Below are 26,259 nucleotides of genomic sequence, written 5' to 3'. Positions count from 1 at the left end.
GATTACTGAGTAATGCCTTGTAATTTGTGAGTTGACTACACACGCATATAAACATATCTAGAAGATATGCAAGTGAACTCAGGGGTTGACATTTTCTAGATTGTATTTACATATAGATTAACAAGTGTTGCAAGATTCTATGGGGCTAAAACCACATTGAATTTACATACAATACTGCAACTTACATTTCTTAGTAAGTTGGGATGTTCCACTAGGTGGAGTTGTTTAGAACACAGTGATACCAAATCTACTACCTCTCAGTTTTCTTACCATCTCAACTTTCACATGGTATTGAAATCAAACGACGCGTCGTTCCTCTATCCATGTACAAAAACAGTATTTAAGATAAAGATTTTAGGAGGGAAACTATCACCACCATCTTCCCAAAAGAAGAAAAAAAAAAGAGGGAGATTAAATAATTTTTTTTTAAAAATAGGCTCATAAATACACGTGTCAGAGAGAACTCAAAGGTCTGATGAGGGGTGTCGCTTCAGAACATGAAGACTGGGGAGCTCTGCCACATTTGCCCTCTCTCTCTCTCTCTCTCTCTCTCTCTCTCTCTCCCTCTAAAGACCCAAACTTGACCCCCATTTCTCTCATTTCTTCCTCTTCACACAAACCCTGTGACTCTCTGAGTGAGAGAAACTCGGAGCCATGCCGAGACTAAGATGCGGCAGCGGCAACAGACGTCCTTGGTTCTGGAGCCGCGGCGCGAACATTGAGGTCTGCACCGAAGAAGAAGGCTTCCGCGGCGCGTGGTTCCCGGCGAAGATTCTGGAGCCGCCGCCGCCGTCGTCGAGGAAAAGGAAGAGCCTGAACTCGAACAAGGTCCTGGTTCAGTACGGGCACTACGTCACGGAGGAGGACCCCAACAAGCCGCTGACGGAGCTCGCCTGGAAGGTTTTTGAGGCCGGCGACGACGTCGACGCGTTCCACAACGGCGCGTTGTGGCCGGGAGTGGTGATGAGCGTGGAGGTTGGGGAGAGGTATAAGGTGGGGTTTGAGGACCCGCCGGACTTGCTGGTGGTTGGCCGGAGTGAGGTGAGGTGTCACTTGGACTGGGTCAACCAGATTTGGTCAAGGCCGATCAAGAGTAAGGTATAAAGTTGTGATTTTGATATAGCTTGTTTAAAAATTTAGTGGTTTTCAGGGTTTAACAACATAGCTATGTTCTAGACTTCTAGTGGTACTTAAAAACTTAATCTTTTGTTAAGAAACTAACCCAAAATTGTAAATTTTTATGTTCTATGTACCAAAGTTGTTTTTTTTTTTGGTGAACGATGGACCAAGTTGTGATTTTGGGGTGGTTTTACATAATGTGATGATGTCACTCTGATATTTACTGTGTTAGTTAAAAAAGAGGGCCTTTGTGACTTGAAAATGGCTTCATTTCTGATGTGAAACATTCATTTGTTTGATTATGGCACAATATGGTCTCCTTTGTTACTCATAGAGATGACAGGAAGTTTGTATCTGCTGTGCTCTTTGATTCTGGTTATGATATATGAAAGAACTGATGTTTTCTAATGAATGTGCAGCCAATGAAAAATTTGATTTACAATCGGGAGAGTCCTGTTGAGGTGAGACTCGTCAAAGAACATTTATGGTCTGCTTGGATTCCAGCAATTTATGTTGGTCATTAGGGTGGAACTTGTTCTTGGTTCAGTATAAGAGCCCAAATCAAAGTGACAAGGACGGGATTGCTACAGCGGCTGTAGCTGACCATCAGATACGACCTCGCCCTCCACAGCATGAGGATAAAGATTTTTACTTGCAGGACATGGTGGATACGTTCCATGATATGAGTTGGTGGGTTGGGACAATTACAAAAAGTACATGGTCACTTTTAAACTTACAAATGAACAGAAAGAATTCAGTCACTCGGACCTGAGGCGCCACTTGGAATGGATAAACAAAAAATGGGAGTCTGGCTTTTCGGTATGTGTGTTTTCTTACATTATATGTTGGTGTTAAGGGTTGAGCATCGTTAGGAGTTTGGTGATCAACATGTCTGAACCACTCTCTAACTTCTAAGATAGTGATTAGTACCTTTTGTTTCTGCATTGAAGGAACTAGTTTTCACTTGTGTTTTTCCATTTCTTTTGATAGTTTTAAATTTCGCCACTATAATTTTGTACATGAATCACAGGAAAAGACATGCCATACTTTCTGTTGTGCTTAGGGAACATGCAAAATGATTGATAGTTCTTATTGTCCACTACATGTTAAGAGTTGAGTTGCACCATTACATGGTACTAAATGTTAAACTGCGAAACAAACAAACAAAAGCATGTGGCTGACCATTATAATTAAGACAGAGCCAATAATGATGATTAGTTGTTATGATATTGACGGTGAAGATTATAGTTGCTTTATCATGTAGCTCTGATATGTTTTTCATTCTTTGTTTTCATCTTTTCAACATTCATGTAACCACACTGAAAAACCTTACTTAGACTCGTTGCTTGTGCTTTCAACTTTGGTTTTCAGAAATTTCAGTCTCCCGTGCAAGACAATGAACAAACACAGCATGCGTCCACAATTTCCAGAAACTCTGCATTAGCTACACCACGTAAATGCTCAAGTGCTGGTAAGAATAGCCCTGGAGAAGAAAGTGCCTATGCCAGCTCACAGAAAAATCAGATGCAGCAGCTGGGTCCTTGTACTGATAAATCAGCTTATAGGAAAACAAGAAATGAACTGAGAGTCCAAGACTACCCAACCAACCTGATGATGATGCAACACTGTTAAGTCCAACTCCTTTCAAAAGGTTCATCAAAAGAATCTGACTGCGAATTGCACTGTAAGTATCGTTCAAACCCATCAGAAATTGCATTAGTCTCTGTTGATCTCCTTGGGAGCTGTGTGGAACCTCAGAATAGGAAGTCAATTCATCCCAAAAACCTTTCAGTTTTGTATAATAAGCTGAGATTGATTGTTGCTCTTGCTTATGACAAGCTATATCTCGCTGAATCTTAAAAATTCGAGAGACATTACCTTGTGAAAATCGTTCATATAAGTCCTCCCATACCTCTTGAGCCGAAGAGTAATAGGTGAGACTCTCAGCAATGTCTTGATTGACTGTGTTGGTGATCCACTGCTGCACCAAATCGTTGACACGAGTCCATATTTTGTAGCCATCTGGATCAGTCTTTTCTGAAGGAGACTCAATTGTGTCATTGATAAAACCAAGCTTGTTCTTGGAATTCAAAGCTCAGAGCATATCCCTTTTCCAACCATTGTAGTTGTTCTCATCCAAGACTTTAGTAATTAGGACCATGCCTGAGTGATCAGAGGGATAAGTATAAAAGGGATCTGAGAGGGGAGATTTGGATTTTGATGATTATGTGGAATTGAGGGAAACTGATTTGCCTGGTGAAAGTACATCATCATCACCAGCCATGACGAATGATAGGAGAGGCTGCACGAGAAATTAAGATGCAGCGTGGAAGAAATTGAGTTGCTGCCTGCTGCCTGCACTGCTGCTGCTGCTATTGAAAGGGTGTATTGAAAGGGTGTTGGTACTATGAATGTAAGAAAAGCAAGAGGAAACATAGAGTAATCTCTGATACCATGTTAAAAGAGAAGAAAAAAATGGCTGAAGTGAATTGTTATTGATGTTGCACTATGAGTTTTATAGCTGCAGTGAGAATATTAAGACAACTCATATACAACCTATCACTACATATAAGAAAGTTTTACAATTCATACACAACCTATAACTACACATAAAGAAACTTTACAACTCATACACAACCAATACAATCAATATGACAGATTTTTCTCAACACTTTATTACTTTGCTGGGATGAAATGCATACTGAAAACACTATAGAGAGCTCATGTAAGCTAATGTGGAAACTCTCAGTGGGATCCTTTGACTACACATTCACTCCAGTTCTTCATTTTCATCTTGCATTGGTTGCCATAGCTGTCTTGTTTTTTATATTTGTGTTGTTATAATGCATGCCTTTCTTCATTTTCAGGTTCTGAAGATCTAACCACAGGTGACCGGGATGCAGAAGGTGCTGCCACCAAAATTCAGGAGAATGGGGCAGAAATATCACCAAAGATGCCTACCCAAGAACAACCTTCATTAATTTTCATAGATGAAATGGATTATGAAGACACCAGGCAGGGTTCAGGTAAGCTATATGAAACTGTTAGGGTAGTAGTGTAGTATTGTAATTTCACTAATTTGTTTGACTAATATCAAGTTTGTATTCTAGGTAAATCTGCTGAGAATGCCAATCAACTCAATCTTTGTTGCTGTGATTGAAACATCTGCAAACTCACCTGCTCATAATCAGCCTCTTCCATTGTGCACATACAAAATTCATCCTGAAAAGACTACAAAAGGCTCAAGTAAGCTACTCTGAAAACTTTAATTGGACTAATTTGGCTGTCTATCTTGTTTTCTTTTGCTTTTGTGATACATTCTTTTCTTCTTGTATTTATATAAGTATAATATTTGTTTGCAGTCTGTAAATTAAGTCCTCTAAACTTTCAGGTTCTGAGGATCCAGCAGAAGATGGACAGGCTGAAGCTACTTCAATGGAAGTAGAAGTGGCTGGGGTTGGAATATCTGCAAAGACACCTCTTCATGATCAACCTTTATTATTGTGTGGCGTAGACTCTGAGAACACTTTGGAGGGTTCAAGTAAGCTATTTTAAAAAAAGTTGATAGTTTCCTATAATTCTTTGTAGTGTGTTTGATGACCATGAAGATTGTGTTCTAGGCAACCCTGGTGGGACTGCAAAATCACCCCTCCATAATCAATATCTGGCAGTGAGCGTAGATGAAATGTATTCTGAACATACAGCTGAGGGCTTGAGTAAGATACTGTGCAACCTTCATGGATTCCTTTTACTGTGTTTTGTTTGATTAATCTCACAACACGAGTCCTGATTTCATGTTGTCTGACAAACTTTGATGTCAAATGTGCTCTAGGCAATGATACTGAGACAGCAAACCACCAAAATGAGGTTACAGGGAGACAAGATGAAGCTGGTGGAATGAGTGGTGAAATTGGGGGAGAACAAACTCCACATCTGCCTTTTGAGAAAAAGCTCCATTTTGGAAAATGTTGGAATCCATGGATGCATTCAAAAGGTTTCCGCAACAGCCACATTTTAAGCCCTTACAGATGGTTAAAATGATATATCGTGAAGGACTAGCCTTTGGAGGTATGCTTATCTTTTCATCTGTGGTCGAGTACACTTCGAAGCTGCAGGTTGATGATCCTAGTGACCTCATCAACGACATTTTGGAAGCTCTAGTTGAACTGGAACGGCTGGGATTTGATATCAAGGCACTCCAGGACCGTCTGAATGATTTTCAAGACATGAAACTCAAGTTTGCACAGATCAAGAGCAAGTCGAATGGAGTCAAAATCCATATAACAAATTCTAGGCATGAAAGGAGCAAAATGGACGCAGAGATGACTGACCTGGAGGAAAAGCTAAGAGTAATACAGGCAGACAGGGCAAAAATGGCGGCAGAGATGGCGGCGAAAGACTGAAATCAGTATGTTGGAATTAGAAGAAAATGCTATCGATGGAAACATTCAGAGCATCAGGCATAGTTTCCAAACTCTAGCATCAGCATGGTGAATGTGGTGATTCCTAGTTCCACTCAATCACCACCCCTAACCTTTAATACTTTTGGAGCAAGATGGACAATGGGAACCTCCAGTCGATTCTATTACTGGTACACAAGTGATACAAATTGTTCTAGTTTTGTAACAGCCACCCTTTAATGCTTTGTGGGAGCATGGGGCTCTTAATCCCATATCATCAGTCAGTCTCGCACTTATTTATCTTAGCCCTAATATATATCAGAGACCAGTTCTATCACATTTGGTTTTTCATTGGTGTTCTCTTCTTTGTTTTGCGAAAGCTTTGTCCCACCATTTCCATTTCCAGAAGAGCAAAATATGAGCTTCTAGCTTAGCCAACGTCATGCCAAAATTGCAGTCTACGTTGCAAGAACCAAGTTTCTTTCTCTAGTGTAAACAAGAATCAAATCATGAACATTACGAAGCTGCATGCTCTAGTCTAATATTAATAAGATGACTTGATTACATAAGGGCTATCCTTTAAACTTTCCTTAGTTCATAATCACAGAGATTAGCGTCAAAAACAAAGGAATGTTCCGCAACGTCGTTTAGTCAACGACCTGTCGTTTTAACACCAACGACGTGTCACCAGAGGATTATATAAAAGAGGATCGACAAACAGGGTGCTCCGGCGTTGTCGCTTCGAAACCGGATGCCTCGTGTTCTGGTGCAGTACCGGAGACACCACTGGAAATGGACAGGTAGCAATTGGTTGACTGACACAGTGACACTAATGTATGATTGTAAGTGTTTTGTTCATTTGGGCATTCATGGCTGTGTTTCTTTTGTTTCAAACAACTCTGTCTGACCTTTATGTTTGAAAAAACGGAAGTATGATGCTGATGACATCAGTTAGTTCATCAATTTTAGTCTTTTCTTTTGGGTTAGCACTTGAGCATAATTATGCAACGCGATTCAGGAAGTTTAGTAAGTGCTTACCTTTTGTTTTATATCAGGCACTTAGAAGAATGCCAAGTCATGAATCAATCAGTTGGCTCATTTTGTGGATGAATGATGAATCACCTAATGGAAGTACCATTAAGAAACTCTTATTATGTCAGCTTCTTAATGATGATGCAGTATTTTCAAGTCCAACTCCTTCCAAGAAGTTAAAAGGGGAAAGCTCAGAAGACTCCTTTATCTCTGGCACCATTATTTGGCAGGGCAACACCAGTTAAAACATACAAGAGAAAAGGGTCATCTTTGAGCTTTCCCCTATTAACTTCTTGGAAGGAGTTGGACTTGAAAATGTTGCATCATCATTAAGAAGCTGAGATCATTTGAGTTTCTCAATGGTACTTCCATCAGGTGATTCATCTACAAAATGAGTCAACTGCTTCATTCGAGACTTGGGAAACTGGATGATGAAGCAATGAATCCTGTTAAAAAGAGGGGTGGACGATGAAAATCACAAGTTGATAGCCCACCACCGAGTGTTACACCTGGTAGAAAGGCTAGACAACCAAAATCGCATGGTAAAGTGTCCAAAATCCACATTCCTAGGCTGATCCCTCTCTCTCTCTCTCTCTCTCTCTCTGTTTATATCTATGTACATACTATAGTTAGGCATGCTGTACTTCATATAATTCAAATTCTGACATTTAATTTTCCGTCAGGAAGAGCAGTGTAAGTGAAAATGAACAAATGCTTGAGGATGAGCATGTAATGAACGGAATTAGTCTTTAGGTATTGGGTCAGAAATTGAAGTAATGGAGGGATCACATACTGGAAGCTCATCTCTGCTTGCTATGGAGGCAAGTCAATACTGTATTTAATCAGAAAAGAAATAGAACTCAGAAGATCATATTAATGATATTATACAACCTAATGAGCCATCACTAGAAATAAAAAATCAGAATCACAAAAAGTATAGGAAAGGAAAAAAATGGAAGCTGCTAATTTTATTTTATCTTCACTTTTTGTGAGGTTTGATCTTTACTCATGCAGGACAACAACAATGTAAAGAAGATAAAGTAAGCAGAAGAATCAAAGTGAACGGAAAACTGTCTATGTTAGTTGCTGAACACTCAAAAGATCCAACAACAGGTTTGTATAGTATGTTGAAGATACATAATCCTTGCTAAATGGGTATACAATTAGAGTTTCAATCTGTGCCACATTTTTGGTGATAAAGACAATTCTCACTATATGGGTGGTTCATAATAGGTGTATCTGTCTTGTCTAAAATTTAGGTCTTTCTCAAACTTTCAGGTTCTAAAGAATCAGTTAGAGATGCCCTATCTGTTGCTTCTGTAGTGAAAGCTCAGCTGGCTGTGTCTCGAATACCTGCAAGCAAACCTGATCATGATCAGTCTTTATCTTTGATAAAGAAAGGGGATTCTGCAAGTACCAAAAAAAGGATCCAGTAAGGTATTACTAACTTAATACAGATTTCTTTATCTTTACATATTTATGTACAGTGTACTAACATCATATTTGGTTACCTGCAGGGACTGCCAACCATTAAAATGAAATTGGTGGAAGAGAAACTCAGATTGGAGTTAAAGGTAACGTGGATCAAGAAGATGGTCAAAATTTGCCTTTTGTGAAAATTATTCCACTTTCGGCAAATATTGAATCCATGGAAGTGTTCAAATAATATCCACAATAGCCGCATTTTCATCCTCTACTGAGAACTAAGGAGGTCCTTCCTGAAGGATGAGCTTTTGGAAAAATGTTAGCATTTGCCTTGTTGGTAGATCAGACCACCAAGTTACGGGTTGATGATCCTAGAAACGCCATCGATAGCAACTTAGAAGCCACAGTTGAATTACAACTGAGCGGTTTTGATGTGAATGCAATAAAGCATTGTCTGACTGAGTTGCTAGACCTGAAAGTCAAGCTGGAGGAGCTTCACAAGCGGTCCAAAAATAATTGCAACCAGGATCCTGGAGTGGAGTCAAAATACAAGCAATGACACTGAAACTATCAGTAGAATTGACAAGGAGATCGAAGGTTTGGAAGCAATGATCAAGGGCTTGAAGGAAAAACGGGCTCTGGTACTGTCAATGTGTTCGGCCAAAGATCCCGAAGCAAGCAAGTTGCAATCAGAAGCAGAATTTATCACAGGAGATTCAGTGTATCCAGCGTGGTTTCAAAACTCTAGCTGCTGCTGCATGGTGAATTCACACATTGGCTGCTTCTCCATTGTGTTGCACACATCAGCTGCTGGAATCAGAAGCAGAAGTTATCAGCGAGTCTCTGTAGGAATCCTTCGTGGGAGCAACAACTGTCCACAACGACTAATGTATATGTAATCCCTTATGATCTTGACTTGACAAGTTTTAGTTTTAACATCCGGTGACTCTGGTCAATGCTTAGAGGTTAGATTCGAGGTTATTTGTAAGATATAAGGAAGATTGTTTTACTGATGTCCCATAAGAATCCATGCTGCATTATATGCATTGTTAAAGCCAAATTTCAATATTCACTACCATGCAAGATTACAAGTGATACAATTGCAGTTGTATTAGATGGAATTTTTTTTTCTGTTTTGGTCCATACGGAAAGCGTTATGGTCTTATAGAGTGATTGGTGACATTTCCCATCTTTTTTTCTGTCATTTTCCTCCAAAGAGATCATTTCTCTTGCGATAAAATATAATATTTACAATAAAAGTGAACAACATTCGCCGAACTCTCAAACACTTAACCTTAGTCTTGACAGTGCCACATTAGTCTCGGACTCCAAATGACTCCACTGATTGTCGTCTCACATCTGAATGCATGAAGAATCAAATCGAATTAAGCACTATGAGATGCCGATTTGGTACCAGACAATTTATTATTTCGAATTGAACTATAATTTTTGTTGATAGATTCACTCAACTCTAATTTTTGACCACTAAAAGAGCTTGGTTATATATTTCATTATGTCAGATTAAATTTTGTTTCTTTTAGAGTTTGGTCATAATCCTCCAATAATGAAAATCCTACAATGTTTCGTATGTTAGAAATTAGAGTACGAATTTGTTAGACTACAAACTATTCGTAATGTGCCTCATTCAGTGACTTATCCCAAAACCATAGATTGAAATCGTTCGGATTACGAATCTTCTTTTTACGGTGCATCCAACAAACTAATCAAACCACTCAAACATCATCGAAGTTTCAATATTACAGAACACTACGCAAAAAATCTCATCCCTAAATCTCCCCCCAAACATATTTACAGAGAAGAAGTCAGCATACAAAGATCTTCTCTTTGATAAAACAAAGGTTTCCCTCTCAAAAAAAAAACATTTACGGTGCATCCAACAAACTAATCAAACCACTCAAACATCATCGAAGTTTCAATATTACAGAACACTACGCAAAAAATCTCATCCCTAAATCTCCCCCCAAACATATTTACAGAGAAGAAGTCAGCATACAAAGATCTTCTCTTTGATAAAACAAAGGTTTCCCTTTCAAAAAAAAAACAAAGGTTTTGCAAACACACGTGTCAACATCACAGCTAGGAGACGACACGCCAGCGGACATCTTTGGAGATCAACTCTGTTTCTGTCAGTGTAGAAAAAAAGTGTGCCCAGAAAATTCTATTCCAACACTTGGTCCTCCTCTGAACCTGTGAAGCAACCGAAATGGAGCAGCATGTGGAGAGCAATGGCGGCGACAACGGTGGTGGGTACTTCACTCTCCTCGCCGACGTCGAAGTCTTGAGCAAAGATAAAGGGTCCGAATGTGCATGGTTCCCTGCAACTATTTTAGACCCACCAGCAAACCCATCAGCCTCAAAAAGAAAGACCTTTACTTCCACCAAGGTTTTGATTCAGTACAAGACTCTTGTCTCCGACAATGACCCCACCGAGCCGCTCGTGGAGCCCACCACCTTGCGGCTTCTCAGGCCGGCTCCTCTGGCGGACAATGCGGAGGAGAGGTTTGAGCAGAACGATGTCGTTGATGCTTTTTATGCTGATGGGTGGTGGCCTGGGGTGGTAATGAGTGTTGTGGGGGACAAGTATACTGTGGGGTTTAAGAACCCTCCGGATGTGTTGGAGGTTGAGCGAAGTGGGTTGAGGCCACATTGGGATTGGGACCATGGGGTTTGGACCAGAGCTCCAAGGAAGGTAACTTGTTCTTGTTCTTGTTCAATTTGGTGTAATGCTTATGTGGTTTGTGTTTTGTGTTTTGATGCAGGGTTATGTTTGTGCTGTATGATAGGTCTTGATTGTTCATAAAGTTTGAGTCTATGTTTGGTTTCGTAGTTTTAAAGAGCAAATTTTTAAGAGTGTTGTGTAAAGTTTTGGTTTTTAAGAACCCACATAGGGTAAAGGAGATTCCTTTATGATGCTAATGAGGTTGGTTATGATTTTGATGAATGAAAATGTTCTTTTTAAGGAAGAAATAGGTTCATGAGGTGATGGTGTTGATTATGGTTGATGATGTAAAAGTAAAACTGTTGTCTTTGCACTGATTCAGGAGTTTGGGGGATCAAATTACAAGCCAGGGACAGCAGTTGAAGTGAATTTGGAAAGAAATCATCTATGGTGTTCTTGGATACCTGCAATTTTTATTGGTCAGCTTGGGAGTGACTCTTTCTTGGTGCAATATAGATACAAGACCCCTGAAAATGGTAACGAGAATGGCCTTGTTAAAGTAGTTGTAGCTGATCATCAGATTCGGCCTTGCCCTCCACAGCAAGAGGAAAACGATTTTGCCTTGTTGCAAATGGTGGATGCTTTTGATGACATGGGTTGGTGGGTTGGGGAAATTACAAAAGTTCTTGCAGACAAGAAATACATTGTCGCTTTCAAATTCACAAAGGAGGAGAAGGAGTTCTGTCATTCAGAATTAAGATGCCACTTGGAATGGATTGACAAAAAATGGACTACCCTTTTGGTATGTATGCTTTCCTTTTGTTTAGACAAGGATCATAGCTGCTTTAGTTCTGCAAATGGTGGACTAACTTTCTATCATTGCAAGTTAATGATTGGCACATTTACTCTGTTTCGCCTTCATAGGGATGGTTCATAGTTCACTTTAGAGGTGTTACCTTGCTACTATGATTTCATACAGGTTTCCAAGAAATAGAAATACATTATCCTTTAATCACTCCTTTGACATCCTACAATCAGTTGATAATTCTCATTGTTCACAAAATTATAACAGTTATCTTACCAAATCGATTTCATGTGGCTTACCCTTTTGATTGGGACCAATCAAGGATGACAAGGAAGTGAATCAAGTGATAATATCATTCCCCCACCCCCCCAACTTTGTGATGCAATTTGGATACAGATAGTTTAATGATGTTCAACTTGAAGTTAAAAGCTGAAAAGTATGTATAGACTCAGATTAGCAGTGGGTGGCATAATGCTCGTTATTTTTATTTTTCAGGAATTTCATTCTACTATGAAATATGGACAACCGAGACATGCACATGAAAATTCCAGCAATTCTGGGGGCAAAACACCTCGTCGTACCAAGTTTGGGATGAAGCAGTTGAGTCCTTGCAAAGATATGTTACCTTGTGGAAAGACCACAGACAAACTGAAAATATCTCAGCATCCTAGTGATGATTCAACATGTTTAAGTCCCTCTCCCTGCAAGAAGTCATTAGAGGAAGATTCAGAAGACACCTCTTCTCTTCCCCAATCCTATCGAAGGAAGACCCCAGCTATGGCATCCAAGAGGAAAGGCCTTTTTGATAATGAAGAGGTAAGTGCTCTCTCGAGAACACAAATCAGTGGTATCCGGTCTCATTTTAATGAATTTTATGTTGGGGTAAACAAACCCAGGAGTCAATTTTCACATATCTAAACCCCAAGTGCAGGGTTGAGTAATGCTCATTGCTAGGGTAATATTTACACATATAACTACTCAACTTTACATGTTTTCTGAATATATAAAAGGGGGAAGGAAAACTAGGCCTCTGTGGTTCATACCTGATGTTATATATGTTCTAGCATCTGCTAAGGCTAATAGTCGCAGAGCCCTTATAGTAAACCATTTGACCTGTAAGTAGTCCAAGTGGTGCAGTTCTTTTATAGATAATTTGGTTCAGCATTTTTCGTTTTAATGACTCAAAGTAGGGCTCCTATTTGTTATCCGAGAGATGAAATAGTTGTTTCTTCTCTGACATGATTTTTTCTGAGTTCTGCACCCGATATCCTGATGTGTATGCATTTTATTCCATGTGGCAGACAAATGAACAACAGCAGGTTGAACAAGTGGATAGTCGGGCAATCACTGTTGTCAAAACAGGTACACAACCAGACTTAAAATTTGTAAAACATCGAAGGGATAGTCGCCACTGCTGTCAAAACAAGTACGCAACCAGACTTAAAATTTGTGAAACGTGGAAGGAAAGGAAAGGTTTACCCCAAAAATTGCATGGTAAAACATCCACACCGCGAGATGTGCATATATCGACATTAATTACAGTTTTTAATCAAAAAGTGCATGTGTGTGTGTGTGTGCAGTCAGCAAATTGTAAGAGGTGACCGAGAGTACATTGAAGATGAAACTATCGTGTCAGAACCTGAAAAAATTAGGTGCTTGCATGCTGGAAATACATCTCTGCTCCTTGTGAAGGTAAGCTCTCTGAGCAGTTTAAATGTAAGACCAGAGTGCTTCCTACCGAACACATGCAAGAGCATTGTGGCATTGAAGAGTAAAACTTATTTTTGAAAAAACAAGAAGATGATTCTCATGAAAGCTAATACAAAGAATGTATATTAAAGTACTGCTGCTCAAAGTTTTCTTCTTTTACCAAGGAAACAAGATTATCTAAAAAATGTCCTTAGTAACGGCTTTTCGTTTTTTTTTTCTTAGAGAAATCTCAGTTTTTTCTTTCTAGATGTTGATCTTGCATTAATTTAAATCTCTTCTGCTTGGCTTATGGTAATTATGGTTTTGGATGCATATATTGTGGCCACTATCATTTTTTGTTATTTACTCATGTAGGATGAACTGAGCAGTGGAATTATAGGGAAGGAAACACAAGCTGAGTTACTTATTCAAAGGTCAAAAGATCCAACAGCAGGTATGTATATGGTATCTCAAGCTGGAAATTACTCACTAGATTGGAGATCTCTAATGTACCAGGATTTGGTTATATAGAACTTAATGACTAGATCTGTGGCTCCAGGTTGTATGAATCATTTACTTGAAAAGCCTGCAGGTCCTAGGTTGAACCAAAACCTGGAAACTTACCATAGACAGAAAAGGTTCAAACTAACAGGTATAAGAGGCTGACAACCTGAAAATTCCGTATGTGCACTATGGAAATAGAGCATAGGTTTCCTGAAAACCAGTGGTTTTGTAGGTGTGAAGCAAAATGGAACTGGAGTTGTCACTGATGAAGTGTTCGAGACTAATGTTGAACATATAGGTATGATTGAACATGAAAAAAACAATATCAATCCTAAACCCTATTTCCAAGTTTGCTTAATTTATTTGAGTTGTGATAATTTTCAATAGATTCCTTTGTCTGCAGTTTGTCTGACAAAACATCAACATTGTGATCTAGGTAACCATGCTGGGACTGTCAACCAACAAGAGGAAAGTCCACTTTTGCCTTTTGTGAAGATATCTCCACTATGGGAACATTTTGAATCCATGGAAGTATTCAAAAAGTTCCCGCAGAAGCCACATTTTCGTCCTTTGGTGGAGAAGAATGATGTATTTCGTGAAGGATTTGCCATTGGAAGTATGTCAGCCTTTGCTTCTTTGGTTGAGAAGGTTTCCAATTTACGAGTTGATGATCCTAAAGAATTAGTGGAAAGCTATTTGGAAGGACCAGCTGAACTGGAATTGTTAGGATTTGATGACAAGGCAATAAGGCATCGTCTGACTGAATTGCTAGACATGAAAGTGAAGTTGGGACAACTTGAGAACCGATCAAGAGAAGTTGACTTTAGGATCACAGGGAGTACTCATGAGACAACTACCTATGATGAAATAATCGGTGGGATTGAGAAGAAGATTAAGGACTTGAAAGAAAAACGGATGATGGCAGTGTCAATGAAAAAGGAAAAAGTTTCTGAAACTAGAAGGTTGCAAGCAGAAGCAAAAGCTATCAATGAAGACATCCAGAGTACAAGGTGTGATTTCGGAAAACTAGTGGCTGCTGAATGGTGATTATGGCATTCTGGTGATTGATAATCCCCCAGATGATTACTCAGTTTGTTAATCCTATTTTGTTTGGACAAGATTGTCCATGGAAATACACATTTGACTTGTACAATGGTGGTAGTACCAATCTGTGTGGTAGCGGCCATGATCAATGCTGGTAATAGGAGTCTATGATGCCATATTTAAGCTAGAGCTATATATATATATAATATATTTGAGAAACTATTCAGTCTTTATAGTAAAGCTCTTGGCCTACATTAGCTAGCCCCTTCCACTTCAAATTAAATTTCTAGCTACTTCAGGGTTCAAAAAGTAAATGACCAGCATGCATGCATGATGCATCTCAATGAAATCATGATCTGAAAGAATGACGTTTTCTACATATGACTGCAGGAAGGTATTTCTGTTCTGCGTTTATATTGAAAGAATCAACCTGATGCATATATAATTACGTACCAACAACTGCACAGACTAAACAAGTTATGATCGACCTAGGCATAAAGAATGAGAAGTGACCTCCCCTGCCTATTTTTTGTGGACTTTGAAGCCATATATTCTTGGAGCATAACTCTGACTCGCCTTCTGTGGCTTAAGATGCCCATTAGTCAAGAAAAACAGGTGAGGAAATGTGGTTCCAAAGTATGCCCCATCGATTTCTAACCTTGTCAAGGAAACATTGTTCTGTGTTTTAGTCTTACCAGTTGACCTCTTTGTACTGGCTCTTTGTACCGTGAATTCAAATGTTTCCCAGTCTTGGTCACAAGCCGAGTTCCACTGCATGTGTGATTTCTAATGATAACTTAAAACTTCACACCAGTGACCAAGATTGGAAACACTTTACACACATTGATCTTGTTTGATCAAATCAGGTAGACCCAGAGATGAAAAATATTTTTGACATATGCAATGGTTAAGGATACGTTCTTGGTGTCTGGACTGGGGGGAGTAAATATCTTCACACTTGGGACAGTAAATTTTGACAGTAGCCAATCTTGGGGTGTCTGATTCACCTACAGGTAGACATCTTTGTTTGCTGCAGTTAACTCTCGGACATCTACCAAAATCATAGTTCCTGTAATTGTCCAACTGAAATTGCAAAATACTATTAGCTACCAGAGGCCTGGAATCAGATATTAAGAGCTGTACATGAATCTTACCATTTGTGTAATTCCTCTGGTAGTTACTATGTATCTGGCATGAATCAAACCATATAGCATCTCTGCCGCGGATTCGATCAAGTTGTTCTGCTCATTATCGGTACCATCTATTTGATCCCAGAGGAAAACAAATTACTCAACTCGATCAAACATGAAGCACCTAGATAGCTAGCACATATAACAAAACTCACATTCTTTTAAAATTATATTGCATCTTGTGACTAGACTCCCCAAATGTGATTAGCATTTTCTGTCATCGTAAAAATGTGACAGTTCTTTTCTAGTCAAACAAGTTAAAGATCGATATTCTTATACTTGAATAATTTGATTATATTGTTTGATTGTTATTCATACACAGATCACCTACATATATACTAGTCTACCGACAAAACACTCTATGATTCACTCCGTGAATCACGGGCCGTGTTTCACGCTGACACTCCCCCTCAAGTTGGTGCATACATATCAACCATGTCCAACTTGCTAAGTTAATCATGAAAGACCATTTTAGACACTCCTTTTGTGAGCATATCGGCAAGTTGCTCTTCTGTAGAAATAAAATAAAAACTAATGATCTTCGCGTCTAGCGTCTCTTTTATAAAATGACGATCAACCTCCACATGTTTTGTACGATCATGTTGCACATGATTATGTGAAATATCAATAGATGTCTTGTTGTCACAGTGCAGCTGCATAGCACATTTAGGCTTAATACCCAAATCTTGTAGCAAATTTCTAAGCCATAACAATTCGCACACTCCCTGAGTCATACCTTTGTATTCTGCTTCAGCACTAGATCGTGCTACCACATTTTGTTTTTTACTCCTTCACGTAACAAGATTACCTCCAACAAAGGTAAAGTACCCTGATGTGGACATCCGATCTATAATATTTCCAACCCAATCTGCATCTGTGAAGCCACAAATCTCAAGGATATTGTTGTGATTAGAAAACATTACTTCTTTCCTTGGAGCTGACTTTAAGTACCTCAAAATCCTCACAACAACATCCATGTGATCCACACTCAGATTATGTATAAACTGGCTCACTACACTTACTGCATACGCAACATCTGGTCTGGTATGTGACAAATAAATCAGGCGTCCAACTAACCTCTGATAACGAGTTTTGTCAGTGGGCACTTGATCTGGGTACTCTGCTAACCAATGGTTCTGCTCAATAGGAGTATCAATTGGTGTGCAATCTAACATACATGTCTCCGTTAGTAGATCAATGATGTACTTCCTCTGACAGATATAGATACCATCACTTCCCCGGGCTACCTCAATGCCCAAGAAATACTTGAGTGTACCTAGGTCTTTCATCTCAAACTCTGTGGCGAGCTGCTTCTGTAATCTGTCCACCTCAATAGTATCATTACCAGTAACTACCATATCGTCAACATATATGATTAGGGCTGTTACATTCCCTTGTTGGTGTTTGAGAAATAATGTGTGGTCTGAATTACTCTGCATATAACCAATTTTCTTCATGAATTGTGAGAATCTTCCAAGCCAAGCACGAGGTGACTGTTTAAGACCATACAAAGACTTTCTCAATTTGCATACGAAGTTGTTTGGAGAAGCGGCCACATATCCAGGCGGAAGATCCATGTATACTTCCTCCATTAGTTCTCCATGAAGGAATGCATTTTTAACATCAAACTGCCTAAGTGGCCAGTTCAAATTAGCAGCGACAGAGAGCAATACTCGGATAGTGTTTATCTTTGCAACATGTACAAATGTCTCATCATAGTCTATGTCATATGTCTGGGTGAACCCCTTCGCTACTAGGCATGCTTTATACCGGCTTACTGACCCATCTGGATTATGCTTCACTGTAAATACCTAACGACATCCTACAGTCTTCTTGCCATATGGTGGAGATACAAGCTCCCAAGTATTGTTCTTTTGTAATACTTCCATCTCTTCCTCCATTTTGGATCTCCCAATACATCCTGCACTTTGTTAGGTACTGATACAGTAGATATTTGATTTACAAATGACTCATATGACTTAGATAATCTTTTGGTAGATATAAAATTTGCCACAAGATACTTTACTTTAGTCTGAAGGGTAGATTCATATTTTTTGTTGGTTGACCCCGAGTAGACCTATTTGGCAAAACATATTGTCTACTATTATCCCTCATAGAATGACTAATCTCAGATGAGTGATTTTCTGTACCATGAGAGCTTTGGTCAGGGGTATAAACAGTTGTACGGGAAACATGAGGAGATGTTGTGTTGTCAGCTTCTAGTGCTTGAATCTCTCGAGTGATGACCTCTGGTGGTGCATGTGTAGCTGACACATTGGTAATCTCAACGGAACCTGTTACCATATCGACTGACTCACTGGTCTCCCCCTCTCCATGATACAACTCTTCAAAATATGAATTCTCCCCCTGAAGAGCAATATCAGAAGATGAAAAATAACTCATGTCCTAAAAAAAAGTAACATCCATAGTGACATAGTACTTCCGGGTAGGAGGATGATAGCACCGGTACCCTTTCTGATGCCCTCCGTACCCAACAAACACACATTTAACTGCCCGGGCATCCAACTTAAAACGCTGATGTTGTGGAAGATGAACAAAAGCAACACAACCGAAAACACGGGCATGAAGATTATGAAAAGAGGGTAATGAGACATGAAATGCAAGCACCTCATAGAGAACTTTTCCTTGAAGGACACAAGATGGAAGACGATTAATGAGGTGGGCGGAAGTAATGACAGCATCACCCCAAAGGTATTTAGGCATATGGGCACTAAAAAGAATACACCGAGCCATATCAAGTAAATGACGATTTTTCCTTTCAAAAACCCCATTTTGCTCAGGTGTGTAAGGACACGTTGTTTGATGAACAATTCCGTGTGTGTTAAAGAACTCCTAAAAGACATGATTCACATATTCCCTCTCATTATCAGAACGAAGAACTCGAATGGTGGCATTATATTGTGTTTGGACAGAGGTATGGAAGGCACAAAAAGCGGGAAAAACCTCATCTTTATTTTTAAGAAGAACAATCCATGAAAGACGTGTGCAATCATCAATGAATGACACAAAATATCGCATTACTGACACAGTAGAGTCTTTAGATGGTCCTCAAACATCAGAATGAATTAATTCAAAAAGAAGAAAACTTTTAGTAGAAGTACTAGGGGAATAAGTAGATCGATGACTCTTGCCCAAAACACATGTCTCACAACGTAAAGAAGACTCATCCACACTAATAAACAAAGTAGGCATAGATTTTTTCATAACACTAAAAGATTGATGCCATAACTAAATTTCACTTAGCTTGTCAGAAGTGAAGAGTAAAGCGGTCTGAGACTGTCCCCCTGGTTTTTCCCCTGCGTATATCAAATCCAGATGAAACAACCGGCCCCTCAGATACCCCCGACCAATTACTCATCTGGGGAGAAGATCTTGAAATATCACATACATAGGAAAAAAGGTCACAGAGCACTGAGTGTCAGCGTTCAATTTGGGAACATATATCAAATGATGAGATAAGGCGGGTATATATAGTACATTGTGAAGCTCTATGGTTGGAGTGATACGAACAGACCATGTCCCTAACACCGGGAATGCCTCACCATTAGCATTAGTAACATAAGGTACGGGTGGAGGGGACAATATGGTAAAATAAGATTTATCATAAGTCATATGATCAGATGCACCCGAATCAATAATCCATGTATCAAAACTAACAGAGTGAGAAATATTGAAAGCCATACCAATTTGACCATGGCCAACAATGGAGGCTGTAGGTGCTCCTCCAGCAGTATGATGATCATGTCCAACCACACCATAGATATCTGGTTCCGGAACTAATTGAACATCAAGAAGCCTAGAACTCTCCGTTTGGTGTCCAGAACCCATTGACAAGAAACAATGTCAAAACTCAGGGATTAGGCAGCAAAAAATCACAAGAAATGGAGAACAATCTGTCGCCGGTGCACTTGCACCGTCGGTTAGTATGCACTGACTGAAGCTAACCGGACCGGGTCAGGTCGAGTTGACCGGGTCGGGTCGAATTGACCGGGTCGGAGGCGGAAATTTGCTGATTTATCTTGGATGTCGTCTTCGTCGTCGTTGCGGAGGAGAGGAGCGCCTCGAAGATCGCGTCGTCGTCGGAGCGAGGAGGAGAGAGCAGCGGGGAGGTGCCTCAGGGTAACCACCGGAGCAGAGGTGAGTTTCTGCGTCGTCCTCGGCGAGACCGAAGTGCAAAGACTAAAGTGCACGGCCAAAAAACAAAAATCCCAGAAAAAACAGAGACTCAGCTCTGATACCAACTTGAATAATTTGATTATATTGCTTGATTGTTATTCATACACAGATGACCTACATATATACTAGTCTACCCACAAAACACTCCATGATTCACTCTGTGATTCACGGGCCGTGTTTCACGCTGACACTTATGTGCACCGAGGGTGAACAAATTTGTGACTAAACTCTAGAGTAGGTATGCAATTGAAATCGCAGGACGAGAAAACGTAACATTTCTACAAAGCAGTCATGGAATATGGCCAGCTAAGTTTTTACCAATGTCAGAAGACTCAACGTCCAAAATCGTATCCAATGCGTAATCATAGAATGGCACTTGATTTCTCAAACCAGAGGGGTTGAAATCGTCGAGGATATAGTCTTCGTCCACTTCGCAGAAGAACTCGTTCCCTTTTTGATTGCAGAACCATGATATCCAAGTTGAATCTTCTTCATCATCATAACGTCTAACTTCTGCATCATCGCAACTTGTTTCGGATTCTCCTGCAATTAAATGAAGGACCAAAACTAATTATCAATGCATATAAACAAAAACGGAGGAAAACAAGTGATGATATTGTCCGGCCCAAATATGGGTTAATTAGTAGGTCTAAACAAGTTGGCTATCAACAAACTTGAATTCTCTGAAGAAAATGCTGTGCGATCATATAATCATTTGCATATATAAATTTAGGTAGGTAGTGTGCGTTTAGAAGTGACTGACCCTCCTCATAGAATAGATGGTTGTTATTATAATTCTCAACTACAGCAAATGAGGTAGAGGGAGTCGACGAAGCTTTGTCTTTCAATGCTGGTTCAGAATGTGATCTGACTACACCTCTCAGACGATGATGATGATTTTCTTTACGTTTATGCATGGTCTCCCTCTAGCTAGCTGTTACAAGTAATATGCATTAATCTCTTATCATTTCAATATTCAATAAAACAAAAGTAGTATCCAGAAAAGAATGAAGAAAGAAAACCCTAATAGGCTAATAATTATATATATTACCAACGAAACAAAAGAAACCCCCCAAAAACTAGAGAGAAAAGCTAGATCGAGTTAGAAATGACGACTGAAATGTACAGTGAGGTTTGGACATCCAGCTCCGGTATTCGTAGGTCGACGGCGACATTGATGTACGGATCTGGCAAACAAGTGAACCTTTGGATCTGTTTTTCGCATTTTCCCAGGAATTTCAGAAAAAACAAATCATTTTAGCAGATACACATTACACATTACACGCGTATTCTATGTGATGTTCCTAACCTTTTATTTTCTCCGCGATACTATATAGCATCATACAGTATTTGAATGAAATTTTAAACTCGACTTGATATATATATATATATATATATATATATATATATATGTGTGTGTGTATACATATATATACGGATTTTCTCAAATGCGGAGTTCCGCACCAATGATTTTGGTGCGGATTTCCATTTTTTTTACCACTTTTGATCGAATTTTCTCATCTTCACCGTCTAGTATCTAGATAATATTGTGTAGATCATCTCTGCAAAATTTCAGCCAATTTGGTAATCGTTAAGGCCCTCAAAATCGAATAACAAATGGACGGACCGAATTCTGTCGAACATGAACCGTTCATATTTTTAACAGAAAAACGCAATTTTGATGACCTAACTAAGCATATAAGAAATCTACTTTGAGAAATTTTTCAATGCTACCGTAATACTACGTGGATTGCCTAGTAATCATCTTTATCTGTTATATTTCAACACGTGGATTTATTACACTAAAATTATAATTTAACATATTTTTATTATTTGTGAAATGATCTTTATGTGTTTTAATGATATTAAATTAGGATTTCGAATTTAGAGTTTAGGGTTTAGGGTATTAGAGTATATGGTGTAGGGTTTTAGAAAGAAACCCAAAATAGTATTTGAGAAAATAGCTTAAATATAATTTTTTAATTAACTCTTACATGTTAAATTGTGATTGAAATGGTAGACTACTAGGCATTGACACGTGGTGCTACAGTAGCACAAATTGATGACCCTAAAGGAAGACCATTCATTTTTAATTTTGATGTCGTTTCATTGATCTAGCATGCATGATAGTGATGATACTACGAATTTACAACACTTTAACGGCCAATATTATTACTAGCTAGAAACTAAAAATGTGAAAGGTATGTTCTCTTGTGTAAGTTAAACTTAAATATTATCGACCCATGCATGCCATCACACATTCACACACATATGAGCATTTGTTTTAGCTTTTGATAAGATATTCATTTACTGTACATACCAACTGAAAAAAGAATTGAAATTAGAGTACTGTATGATTCATAAACAAGCACTCCCCAAAGCTTAATATATACCAATTTTTGTGTACCGATCGATTGATTAGGAAGTGGGTTATGCAGTTGGAGAAATAGCTAGTCACATGTATTCTTCTTTTTGGAGATCAAATTATTACTAGGGCGAAATGAGGCTAGGGCTTAGTTTGCACAAGCTTGACCCAAATTTTTAGGCACGTCCGTCCTCTATGTACTAACCTTTAAGATCCCGAAAAGGAAATTCAATCTTGTGTTCACTTTTTTATTCCTTGAGTTTTCTTTTGCACAAATCTATACGTACTATTATAACAAAAAAATACATAAATACTCTTTTACTATATATTATTATAAAATAAAATTATATAATTCAAAGATGGTAAAAGTCAAAATCAGAATAAAAAAATATAAAGATCATTTCCTCTATCTCCCTACATTCTTACAATGAAAACTATATTTATATTGTAATTATAATTAATATCACACCCATCGGGTGAGTTTAATTCTAGTGTTCTTTACTGCCACTTGAATTCATTTTGGAGTTCAAGTTAGCATCACATTGTACATTACAACAGTTTCTTAAAGATAATAAAAACCCTTGAGAAAAATTGTCAACACAATTCAATTTGAATCTGTTTAGTGTACATTCCAAAATTACTTTGGAATCACAAATTTCATCCTTGATGTCAACTAGCTTATATCAGCAAGCTGAGAAACCGTGATTTTACATACAACGTAACAGTATTAGTGTGGTGCTAATTTCGGTGATAGGGTCCGTATTGTTCCAGCGGTTAGAAGGAAGGTCAAGGAGCTGATCGAGAACGACTCCGGACCAAGTTTCTAGTTTACCATCAACACACTTTAACGTGGCCAGGGTTAAAATGTAGGCCGGAATTTGCCTAATGTATAGGGTTTGGCTGGTATGTGAGAATAGGAGATAAATCAATCCCTAGCTACCCAACACCTATATATCGACGGTCTTCGGATATTTCATCATCCTAAAAATTATGTAAACATTATATTCATTTCTCAAAGGTTCATTTATATAGATCGATTCATTATTATGAATGTTGCTATTTACTAGTTAGCGTAAGTATAACAGATAATTTTACCGATTATATCCTAACTTTACTCTTGGGTTACATGTCATAATTACTATTAATTGCTACAAATTAAGCAAACAATGCATGTACGTCTTTTGATATAGAAATTAGCAAATAGCAATCATGATAATTATGCAAGGGATATAAATCTGGGTCTAAAAGATATTTATTTATCTAATAGAGTCCGTTACTGTCAAAGAGATTAAAGATTAGGTGGAGAAGGAATACGGAAGAAGCACGTACACCCCAACTCAAATTCTAACCCTACCCTAATTATACAATTCGCCAAACTCATGCCTAACTAGCTATGGATCACGCATATTGCTTGCCATGGTCAGTTTCTTCCAGTTTTCATGGATGGAGTGGCCTCTTGAGTTTTCAATATATGGCCGAATATCTTTCATCTATAAGAAGCAAGCTAGCTCCCATCACACCTGAAAGAGCTTACTGATTTATTGCAAGCAAGGCATGGAGAGTAAACAGTATGTGATATTCTTCTTATTCATCTTTGCTGGTTTAGTATTGTTCGTGTTCAATCAAACCTCAAACGGATCCAGTCCTTTCTTTCTTGCCCGCCAAAGATGTCGGACATCTAATCAGGTAAGTTATGCTTATGCATGTATCTTAATCTCTGCTCATCGATCACTTTGTTTCTTCTTTCTTGTTTCAATCTGATAATCAAAATGCATGGTTGTATATAGATTAACAACACGAGCAGGAGTGATGCGCTTGAATCAGTTTTGTCTGCAGCTTCCATGGAAAACAAGACTGTGATAATTGCGATTATAAATAAAGCCTATGTCGAAGGAGATAATAAGTCCATGCTTGACTTATTTTTAGATAGTTTTTGGCTTGGAGAAGACACAAGGCACTTGATCAATCACCTGCTTCTTGTGGCCGCCGATCAAACATCATTTGAACGCTGCAAGTTTCTCCATCTTCACTGCTACAAGCTCGAGACTGAAGGAGTCGCTTTCGATGTAGAGGAAGTGTACATGTCTCAAGATTTTATCAAGATGATGTGGAGGAGAACTCTCTTTCTCGGGGAGACGCTCAAGAAAGGCTATAGTTTCATATTCACGGTGAGTCTTCTTTAATTTACATAATTTCTTAACATATTACATAGTAAACAGATCACGCTAAAAAGATTGTATAACAACTCCTTGATCAAAAAAATAAATTGTCTAAGAACTTATCATCACCAAAGTTCAACACTACGCCATTTGAAAACTTATTGTCTAACAAGAAAATTACTATTGTCAGTAGATTGCCTACAGCCCAACAATTGTATTAGAAACATTTAAACTCATTATTAACCAATATTTCTCAGGCGAAATTTGTTAGGGATCGTTGACATTGTATGCATACGTATAACGTACGTATGTTCATATATATATATATATACATATATATATATATATTCATGATTTATTATATATAAACTCACTTGAGAACAATTTGTTAATGAGGGCCTTAATTGGTAAGAATGATTAGACATCAATCCTGGTTTTCAAAATAGAAGCAGCATAACTCAAGATAACAATTTAACAAAAGTACGAGCGGATTATAATTTTCTGAACATTTTCTAGATCTTTGATGTCTAGTACTGCTAATTTTTTTAATTGAAATTTTATTGATCCAACATTTCATTCACAGGATGCAGATATAATGTGGCTGAGGAATCCATTTCCAAGGTTCAACTACAACCAAACCGTAGATAGCATAGATATCCAGATCAGTACTGATAATTTCAATGGCGATCAGTGGTCTAAAGCCAATCCCATTAACTCAGGCTTCTACATTATCCAGTCCAACAACAGAACAATCTCTCTATTCGATAAGTGGTATGGCCGGAAAAACGACTCCCCCGGATTGAAAGAGCAGGATGTTCTAAACAACATGATTCAAGAAGGTGTTTCCGAAAAATTAGGTCTCAGAATTAGGTTCTTGGACACCCTTTATTTCAGTGGCTTCTGTGAAATTAGCAGAGACTTCAAAGCTGTTACAACCGTTCATGCTAACTGCTGTCGGACGATAGGGGCCAAAGTGGTGGATCTGGCGGCTGTGCTCCGCGATTGGAAGAGGTTCAAGAGATTAACTAACTCAAATCAGACGTCGACTTTGCAATGGACTAACCGTGTAGCCTGTCTTAATTCCTGGAGTCATCGCCGTTAACCTAATATATATACACACACGCATAAAAGGGTTTCTCGGCTGCGGACGTCCGCACCGTGCGGATTTATCTGTTTTGGCAACCGGTGACGCACAACGATGACGCGGATGGTGCCAGAGGCCGTGCTTCCCCCTCCCAGCGCTCTGTGCCATCCGGAGCTCCAGCGTTGGCACACGGTAGTCGGAATTTTGAAATCTCAATTTACGAAACAGATTCCGTCCAGATTTCAGCCACCACGGGCCGGTGCTGGAAGAATCTGCACCTGAAAGAAAAAAAAAAAAAAAATATATATATATATAAATAGTGCCCATACCACCACTCTTATAAGATCACAATTTCCCTATGACGTTGTATTATATTTTGCTCTGCTTCTTTTCCAACCTTTGCAATTTTTAGTTGTGAGCAATTGGTTAGCTACAGCAGTACAGCTGTATCTAACTATCTATGTAACCAATGAATTTCGCAAAAAATGTAGTTGAAACCCCCTCGAATCTAAACCTCAAAATGAGAAACTAAGAAAGGAAGGTATTCCGAAATATTCTCGAAGCCT

At 38.7% G+C, this 26,259-nt stretch overlaps 4 protein-coding genes and 1 pseudogene across 4 annotated transcripts; 4 read left to right on the top strand and 1 right to left on the bottom strand.

Annotated features, from left to right (window-relative positions):
• The first annotated feature begins 601 nt into the window (after positions 1–601).
• Positions 602–8,741, top strand: LOC126803789 (uncharacterized; annotated as a pseudogene).
• On the top strand, positions 1,660–5,292 carry LOC126802886 (uncharacterized). The gene is made up of 7 exons (XM_050530594.1): positions 1,660–1,938; positions 2,491–2,803; positions 3,987–4,145; positions 4,230–4,365; positions 4,511–4,660; positions 4,740–4,835; positions 4,952–5,292. The coding sequence occupies exons 3-7, from the start codon at positions 4,110–4,112 to the stop codon at positions 5,158–5,160; spliced, it is 627 nt and encodes a 208-aa protein (XP_050386551.1). The 5' UTR covers positions 1,660–1,938; positions 2,491–2,803; positions 3,987–4,109; the 3' UTR covers positions 5,161–5,292.
• Positions 8,742–10,200: 1,459 nt separating the features above from the next.
• On the top strand, positions 10,201–14,872 carry LOC126803788 (DUF724 domain-containing protein 7-like). Its single transcript, XM_050531527.1, has 9 exons — positions 10,201–10,686; positions 11,039–11,458; positions 11,957–12,277; positions 12,763–12,887; positions 13,042–13,153; positions 13,526–13,604; positions 13,710–13,802; positions 13,887–13,952; positions 14,091–14,872. The coding sequence occupies exons 1-9, from the start codon at positions 10,201–10,203 to the stop codon at positions 14,699–14,701; spliced, it is 2,313 nt and encodes a 770-aa protein (XP_050387484.1). The 3' UTR covers positions 14,702–14,872.
• Positions 14,873–15,113: 241 nt separating this feature from the next.
• LOC126802547 (casein kinase II subunit beta-2-like) lies at positions 15,114–21,002 on the bottom strand. The gene is made up of 5 exons (XM_050530192.1): positions 20,849–21,002; positions 20,404–20,628; positions 15,853–15,959; positions 15,616–15,781; positions 15,114–15,351 (listed from the first exon to the last, which is right to left on the bottom strand). Exons 1-5 carry the CDS (start codon positions 21,000–21,002, stop codon positions 15,221–15,223), a joined length of 783 nt encoding a protein of 260 aa, XP_050386149.1. The 3' UTR covers positions 15,114–15,220.
• A 3,002-nt stretch (positions 21,003–24,004) lies between these two features.
• On the top strand, positions 24,005–25,711 carry LOC126803185 (uncharacterized protein At1g28695-like). Its single transcript, XM_050530952.1, has 3 exons — positions 24,005–24,136; positions 24,238–24,618; positions 25,193–25,711. The coding sequence occupies exons 1-3, from the start codon at positions 24,005–24,007 to the stop codon at positions 25,709–25,711; spliced, it is 1,032 nt and encodes a 343-aa protein (XP_050386909.1).
• Positions 25,712–26,259: the final 548 nt, after the last annotated feature.

The sequence above is a fragment of the Argentina anserina genome, chromosome 7 (assembly GCF_933775445.1).
Source record: "Argentina anserina chromosome 7, drPotAnse1.1, whole genome shotgun sequence".
Taxonomy (NCBI): Eukaryota; Viridiplantae; Streptophyta; class Magnoliopsida; order Rosales; family Rosaceae; genus Argentina; species Argentina anserina.
Note: the sequence above shows the minus strand (reverse complement) of the source record. Positions and strands in the feature narration are given on the sequence as shown.

Coding starts and splice junctions, on each gene's coding strand:
- LOC126802886 (XM_050530594.1), top strand. CDS start 4,110: ATGAAATGGATTATGAAGACACCAGGCAGGGTTCAG. Junction 4,661..4,739: donor GAACACTTTGGAGGGTTCAA/GTAAGCTATTTT, acceptor ATTGTGTTCTAG/GCAACCCTGGTGGGACTGCA. Junction 4,836..4,951: donor ACATACAGCTGAGGGCTTGA/GTAAGATACTGT, acceptor AATGTGCTCTAG/GCAATGATACTGAGACAGCA.
- LOC126803788 (XM_050531527.1), top strand. CDS start 10,201: ATGGAGCAGCATGTGGAGAGCAATGGCGGCGACAACGGTGGTGGGTAC. Junction 13,154..13,525: donor CATCTCTGCTCCTTGTGAAG/GTAAGCTCTCTG, acceptor TTACTCATGTAG/GATGAACTGAGCAGTGGAAT. Junction 13,605..13,709: donor GTCAAAAGATCCAACAGCAG/GTATGTATATGG, acceptor CTGTGGCTCCAG/GTTGTATGAATCATTTACTT.
- LOC126802547 (XM_050530192.1), bottom strand. CDS start 21,002: ATGCATAAACGTAAAGAAAATCATCATCATCGTCTGAGAGGTGTAGTC. Junction 15,782..15,852: donor CCAGAGGAATTACACAAATG/GTAAGATTCATG, acceptor TTGCAATTTCAG/TTGGACAATTACAGGAACTA. Junction 15,352..15,615: donor CCAGTCCAGACACCAAGAAC/GTATCCTTAACC, acceptor TGACAAGGTTAG/AAATCGATGGGGCATACTTT.
- LOC126803185 (XM_050530952.1), top strand. CDS start 24,005: ATGGAGAGTAAACAGTATGTGATATTCTTCTTATTCATCTTTGCTGGT. Junction 24,137..24,237: donor GATGTCGGACATCTAATCAG/GTAAGTTATGCT, acceptor GGTTGTATATAG/ATTAACAACACGAGCAGGAG. Junction 24,619..25,192: donor GCTATAGTTTCATATTCACG/GTGAGTCTTCTT, acceptor TTTCATTCACAG/GATGCAGATATAATGTGGCT.